General features: G+C 27.2%; 1 protein-coding gene across 4 annotated transcripts in view; it reads left to right on the top strand.

Annotated features, from left to right (window-relative positions):
- The first annotated feature begins 341 nt into the window (after positions 1–341).
- Positions 342–7713, top strand: part of LOC117173024 (MATH and LRR domain-containing protein PFE0570w-like) — a 16042-nt gene continuing 8670 nt past the window's right edge. For 2 of the 4 annotated variants that reach the window (XM_033361377.1, XM_033361376.1), the window contains exons 1-8: positions 342–504; positions 734–981; positions 2723–3010; positions 4292–4678; positions 4766–5018; positions 5142–5412; positions 5919–6120; positions 6202–6315. In XM_033361377.1, coding sequence (XP_033217268.1) covers position 504; positions 734–981; positions 2723–3010; positions 4292–4678; positions 4766–5018; positions 5142–5412; positions 5919–6120; positions 6202–6315 — 1764 coding nt within the window. In that variant the 5' untranslated portion in view covers positions 342–503. Of the gene's footprint in view, positions 505–733; positions 982–2722; positions 3011–4291; positions 4679–4765; positions 5019–5141; positions 5413–5918; positions 6121–6201; positions 6316–6405; positions 7102–7713 lie in introns of those variants that run through there. The other 2 variants (XM_033361378.1, XM_033361379.1) reach the window with 2 other exon arrangements.

Raw genomic sequence — 7713 nt, 5'->3', positions numbered from 1 at the left:
CACTTTTTGCTTAAAGATTCATCTTTCTGGTTAAAAATTGAATCATTTTGTAAAAATGAGGTTTTTGTGGTTAAAAATTTATTTTGTTGGAAATTTTTTTCTAACTGAAAATTTAGCTGTTTCATTGTTGTTGAAATATTTATATTTATTAGTTGATAATTAAATTAATCAGCGGAAAATTCACCTTTTTGTTAAAAATTCCACTATTTGTTGAAAATGTAATATTTTTACTTGAAATGTCAGAAAAAATGTGAACTGTTGCAAATTGAAACATTTTAGACCTTGAAACATTAGAACATCTGATGAAAATAAATAATTAACAACTTCAACGAATATGACATAAAATTTCCACATGTGTCTGAGTCAGTCTGACACTCGAAATTTATTTCATAAAAGTAGAAAATAATATCTCGCGAAATCAGACTACCTCCTCAAGACCACGAACATTAGACTTCATTACGACATAAAAAAATTTCTAAAGATAATTTAATTGTGACAAATTGAGTAAGATTCTAACACGATTTCTGAAAGATAAGCATCAAAAAATTGGCCGTATTTAGGAATATTTTTTTTATTATTATTCGATATATTAAGGAGATTTTTATTAAGAACTATTTATTTTTTTCTTACTCATTATAAAAATGAAAAAAAAAACAATTTTTTATGACAAACTGGAAAAAATGTTCTAAAAAAAAGTCCAAAAATTTTGTTAATAAAATATAATTATTTTTAGTGACCAACTCTATAGATGAAAAAAAAGATTGGCAGGAGAGTGGAGAGAAGGAAATAAAAGAAAATGACAAATCAAAAGCAGAAAAATATAACCACTTATCAGAAAATAAATATCAAGAAAATGTAACGAAAGTTTCGAAAAATCAAAACAATTGGAATCATTCATGGGCAGCACCAAATCAAATTTATTTGAATGATTTTTTCGCAATTCGAGATGTTGTTCCTGGACCATTTACTTCCCCAAGACTGGCAAGAATTTAATTATTATTTTGAAAATTTTGGAAATCGTTTTAACATATTTTTTATCTTTTCTTAGAATTTATTTTTCATGGTGAAACATCATTTGAATTTTTTCCATAAATCTTAATAAAATCTTAAACATTTCTTTCCAATTTTAAATTATTTTATATATTTTTTAAACTTTTAGATATCTTTTGCAACAATTCGAATTTTCTCTATTTTTTTTTTAATCCTGTACACTCCAAAAAAAAATATTACTCTAAAATCTTCCAGATTCTTTTTTGATAATTTTGGAAATCATTTTAAATATATTGAAATCTTTTAAATTTTTGTCTTAGAATTTATTTTTCAAAATAAAAAATCATTAAGAATTTGCCCATGCTTAAGAAAATGATTTTATTTTCTTGAATCCTTTCAAAATGTTTAAAAAGCTTTTTTTCGAAATCTTCAAGAAATACATTTAAAAAATGTTTGAAATTGTTACCAAGATTTAAATAATTTTTTAATCTTTTCAAAACCTTTAAAAACGTACCCGCATTTTTAATAAAATTGTATAATCCTGTTAAATTTGAGAATTTTTCTTCAAAATCTTCTATATTTTTTGTTGTTGAAATTTTAGGAAAGAATTAAAAATTTTTTTCAATTTTCTCTGTAACACCATTTTTTGCTTTAAAAAATCATTTGAAGTTTTCCCAGAAATCTTAAAATAATTATGCTCCAAAACCTTGCCAAATTCTTATTGCAAAATTCCCTTGAAAATTTTCGAATTTCTTTTTCGAAATTTCAGGAAATGATTTGAGCTATTTCTCGCTTTTCTTTGAAAAAACAAATTTTTGTATATAAAACATCATTTAAAATCTTCCAGATCCTTTTTCCACATTCTTGGAAATCTTTTAAGATATTCATAAATCTATTTCAATTTCGTATTCAAAATTTATTATTATTTTTTTAATACAAAAAACTTATAAGAATGTCATCAGGAATCTTGAGAAAAAAATTTTATTCTCTTGAAACATTTCCAAAACTCTCAAAACCGTCGACTTTTTTCGAAATCTCATCATCAAAAATTTACATTTTGTTTAAAAATTTTAAATATTTTCAAGTTTTACATTATTTACGAATCTTTTTAAAACTTAAAATTAATCAATTAAAATGAAATAATTCTAAATTTTCCCAAAAATCTTTTTAAAAAATTATTTTCTTGAAACCATTAGAAAATAATTTAAAATGAAGAACAATGTCTCGAAATTTAAAACAAAAGGTTTCCACCGGTTGTTAACCATTTTTTAATTTAATTTAAGAAAAAAATTTAATAGATTTCAAAATATTTCAAATAATTTCCTTAAATTTTAAAAAAGAAAGTAGGAGATTTAAAAACATTTGGAAAAAGCATAGATTTTTAAAGAATTTTTAAACGAAGTTTTAAAGCTTAATGATTAGAAAATTTTTTTGAAGCATTCCTAGAAAAATTTTAATTGATTTTTTATTTTGTAACATTATTTTTAAAAGAATATTTAAAAATGTTTCAAAACATTTCGAATGATTTCTAAAATTTTCCAAATAATATTTTTTTCTTTTTTTTTTGAAACTTCGAAAAGTTCTCAATTATCTTTTAAACTGAATCAAATTTTTCTTAAAATTTTGTAAAATCCTATGTAATAACAAACTTGTTAAAATTTTCTGGATTCTGCAATAAGTTTTAAAATTATTTTGTTGTTAGAATTTTCGGTAAAATTTCTTTAATTTAAAGGTGAAGGTGACTCCCTTCGTGGGAAATTCAAATAAAGAATTTAAAAAAGTAGACCGAATTCGTCGAGGAATTCCAGATGCCTGGTCAGAATATTTGACTGTAAACGGATTAAGCAGTGAGACTGATAAAAGTATTATTAAAAAGGAATTAACGTTGAGTTATGATAATATTAAAGTTACTGATTTTGTCTGGAACGAACTTGGATTGCCACTGACGCAGGGGATTCCTGATCCTTGGAAGCCAATTCTATCAGAAAATGAAAGTGACGAAAGAACAGACATTTGTTTGGTAAAATAATGAAAATAATTTTTTTTGAATCTCACGTAAAAATCGAAATCGAAATAATTATCAAGGGAAGTGACAAAGGAAAAATAAATCAATTAAAAAACTGGATCCAGCGAGATTCGAACCTCGAACGGTTTCGTTGCTACGGGTTTCGTTGCACCTTCAAACTTTAGACTGTGAAAAATTCCAGAAAAATTAATTTTTTGTGACGCAATTCATCTCTTGGGCTCAAAATTCAATTATTTTGTTAAAAATTCGTCTTTTGTAGTCCAAAAACAGTCTTCTTGGTTTAATAAAATAATATAAATTATTCCATCATTAGAACATAGCCTGCGAACATCTTTTTTTTTAGAAATGCTTAAAAAGTTCTCGCTGAAATGTAATCTTTTTTGGTTAAGAATGCAACTACTTGATAAAAATAAAATTAACTAGTTTAGAATTAATTTTTTTGTTGAAGATCCATATTTTATGTGTAAAATTTAAATATTTTAGCTGACGTGAAATATTCAAACTTAATTATTCAAAATTAAAGAAGATAATAATCAAAAATTAGTTGTTTCAAATATTTTACTTTTGGCTCGAAAATTCTATAATTGAATATTTAGCTTCTTCTTAACTGAAAATTCTTTTTTAGTTCAAAATTCAACTTTTTAGTGAAATTCAACTGTTTTTGATTTCAAAGTAAAATCTTTTTTGGTTGAAAATTCATGCATTTTGTTCAAAATTTCTGTTTTTATATTTAAAATCTATCATTTTTTTCTGGTAAAATAATGAAAAATATTTTTGGTGCTAAATTCGATTTTTTAGTTGAATTAAATTATTTCTGAGTTAAAAGTATAATCTTTTTATTTAGATATTAATTCTGAAAATTCGTCTTTTACATTTTTCGTCCGTAATTAATCTTTTTAATTCAACATTCACTTCTTTGGTTGAAAATTGGTCTTTTTTGTAAAAAATTAATCTTCTTGGTTTGGTAAAATCATGAAAATTATTAGTTGGAAAAAAATCTTCCATAAAATTCACATTCTAGTTGTTATCTGAGCAATCCAGGAGACAATAAGTGAAACAAAAGTTATTTTTTAAAAACTCGATTCAGCGAGATTCGAACCTTGAATGGTTTTATTTATGGAGTTTAGGCTGAGCCTTTAGACTTTTAGCTGACGTAAAAACTTTAAACTAAAACATCTCCGCAACTAATTTTTACTTTTAAAAAATACGTGTTTAATGGATTCAATAATTTAATAAGATAACTAAATAGTAATTATTTAAAATATTGTTTTATAGTGCAATCCGACAAAGTTAATAGCGCCAAAACTAGCACGATGTCGGATCCTTCGTGAAATAAATGCAAAAAAAGTGAAAAATAAACCATCCAAACGAGAGTGCTCTAAATCTTCGAAAAATTTTCCTGAACTATGGAAAGAAAGGAAGAACAGCAAATGTGAGGAAAAAATAAATAGAAGATACGATCAAAATTTAAATAATTTTTTACCGAGAAGTAACAATCAAAATAAAAATGATGAAATTTTGCAAGAGCCAAATAATGTTATTCAGTGTGATGTAAGTGGCAAAATAACTCTTCACAACCATCAAGGAAAAAGTTTCGACGGAACTGGATCTTTTAAATTTAATTTTCGGCAAACTGGAAATTTCGTTTCCCGAGGAAGACAGGTTTGAGAATTCGAATTTCTACGATCTTTTTACCTTAAAAAATCTAAGTTTTAAACAAACTCAAATAATGACAAACTAATTATTTAGAAAGGAGAAAATCATCAATATTGGCCTGAATTTGCCCATAATGTTTACAACAAATTTACTCAAACCTTTGAGCCCAAAAAACAATTATCAAAATTGAAAAATATTTTTCATGCTAAAAGAAATGATAAAATTGAAGATTTTAATAAAAAGGGATTTAAATTGATTAGTTGCAAGTGCTCGTGTCCTTATTTCAAAGTCTTGGGAGACGAGTTGTTGGCTGATAATTTATTGGACAAAATAACAAGAGAGGATTGTAGGTTTTTTATTTATTGACAGAAAATTATTTTTTTATTGAAAGGGAGACTAAATATAGCGAAGTTGAGTTATATATTACTAAATAAATATCAAGTGCTTAATTATTGATTTTTTTCATTAGCTAAATCTTACGCAGGAGCAAAAATCAAACAAAAACCTAACAAACTTCGCAGCAGTATAAGCGAATGTAAAACAAATAAAAATGAAAAGAAGCATTATTCAGACAAAAAAATAAAAAAAGTTAAATTGACGGCAAAATTATTTGAGGAGGAAATTACAAATAATTTTGAAGAGGAAAATCTGCATGATGAAAACCACTGCGGTTGTGAAATCCGAAATATCGAAAACAGCATTAGTAGTGGAAATAATGCTGATGTTTCAGTCATTTCAAGGTAAGAAAATATACAAAATTATTTATAAATAATTTTATAAACAGAAATATTTTCTGACATTTGTACTTAAATAATATTTAATGAAAGGATTAAAGATACAAAATTACAAAAAAAAAACTTAAAAGAGAATTCTTTCTAACGAGATTCGAACCTTCGAGGGTCTAGCTGAAAAGTGACATGCTATAAGAGAATGCCAAATTTTTCAAAATTTTACAGGAGAGACGAAAAACCCTCTTAAAAATTAAATTTTTAATTTTAAAAAATGAGAAAGTACTTTTGACGGTGAAAAAAATCCTAGCTTTTGAGTTGCTGAAAACAATAAAAATAGGTTTTTTTCTCAGCGCGCTTTTTTCAACTTTAGACGGTAATAAAAAATCCAATTATCGCTTTTAGAAAAAGTGAGAATTTACAAATTGCTTAAAAATTTTTTAACCCAAATAGCATTCAGCATACTTACAAAAAAAATTATTCAAGTTTTATTGACCCAAAATCTTTTTGAAATTTAGAGAATCTCGATTGGAAAATAAGGGTACTTATGAAAAAGAAAACTTGTGCATCCCTTGTGATAAAAGACTACCGAGAAAAATTTCAGAAGATAACGGCAGAAATGACTTGACTTCTGAACTCAGTGATAATTTCCCCAGTCGGAAAACCCGTGGAAAGTATTCTGGTCAAAAAATATTAAAACCTGAGCCGGCGCAAAGTTCGGTTCGAATTTAATGCGATCTTTTCACTTTAAATTTGGTTTTTAGCATCTTTAAAAAAATTGTATTTATTTTTTGTGAATAGAATACTGAACGAAAACAAAGATCGGTTTCTTATGCGTCCGAAGTCGAAATTATGGCTGAAGACAAATTAAGAACTATAAAGAAAAAACTGGAAAGGAGAAAATTTTCGGATAAAGTAGGTTCAATAATTACTGTTTATATTTTAAAATTATTTAAAAACGTTCTGCGCTATCAATATTAAAATATTTTTTAATTTCGTTCAAAGTTCAAAAGTCTTTTAATTAAAAAAAAAAAAAAATCGAACTGACCTTTCACATGGCAAGAGCGAACAAATTGCGGGAAACCCCCTTCCAACGACGTGGACTAAGCGGTCCTAAGCAATCCACACTATTGAACCCCCACTCTCCTGTGTCGCGAGTGGTGCGCTGCCGCCAAAGCAAAGCCGCTAAAACAACGGTCAGAGAGACCAAGAAGATAGATCTCAGACTACAGTACCCAGCTCCCATTTTTGGTGCGCCAACAGAGCCATCTTCAGTTTTCGCTGAGAGTGAAATTAATCTATTTCCCATAGTAACCTCAACATCATTTTCAAATATCGTTTTGTTTATTGTTAATGATATACATATTGCTGAACATTGTTCGTTTCTTTTAAACGTGCGCAAGTGTCAGTTTAAAGTTACGTAACATATATCGAGTGACGCAATTATGTTGCAAGTATAGAATAATTTTATAACATTGCTGTATAGGTCATCTTTGAATTGCAATTGTGAATAGAAAAATTTGCAGGTTTTTCTGCCGGTTTACTTAGCATGTTTACTAAGTTTACTAATAGCACTCATAATGTTCATAATCAAGGTCTTATTTAACTTTAATTTCATTAAAAGCTAGATGTCTACTAACCGGGATATTGCCGGGAATTCAAATAAAACAGGGAATATGAATTGTAACCAGGAATTGAATGTAAAGCTTTCTAAACTGTATTTTTTATTAATAGTGATAAAAAGACAAATAAATTAAATAGTTGTAAATTAATAAATATCTTTGAAAAGTATTTAGAAATTGTAACATTTCAAAGATTGTATAATAATAATGAAGAACAATGTTTAAGCTTTAAACAAATGGTTATGCTCTAAAAGAAATAATAATTAATTATTATAAAGTTGCAGTTTTTTGAACAGACGATCTTAATTTAAAGCGACTCTATGACAAATTTAACCGCATAAAAGGTACACTCCTTACACACACACAATCCTTAAATGTTTCCCCCGAATCCAAGTCCACGGAGATCGGCGCCAGCAAATCACTCCAAGAGTCATCAAAATATCCCGGGCGCTTAGAGAATTCCATCGCCCCCGTGAAGGCTCCGATTGCGCCATATACCAAGTGTATACATATGAAACCGGTATTGCCATCTAGCGGCCAGTAGGCACACTTGTAGGCACTGTCGGAACTTACCATTTGTGCTAATTGACGTATTGGCATCTGTCAACAATATCCAATACCAAACATTTCAAGTTTCATATGACATCGTGATTTTTTTCGCTCTTGAAAATGTCGAAATACGTGCCTTCAA

The sequence above is a fragment of the Belonocnema kinseyi genome, chromosome 5 (genome assembly GCF_010883055.1).
Source record: "Belonocnema kinseyi isolate 2016_QV_RU_SX_M_011 chromosome 5, B_treatae_v1, whole genome shotgun sequence".
Classification (NCBI taxonomy): Eukaryota; Metazoa; Arthropoda; class Insecta; order Hymenoptera; family Cynipidae; genus Belonocnema; species Belonocnema kinseyi.
This window is presented reverse-complemented; position numbering and strand designations above follow the sequence as displayed.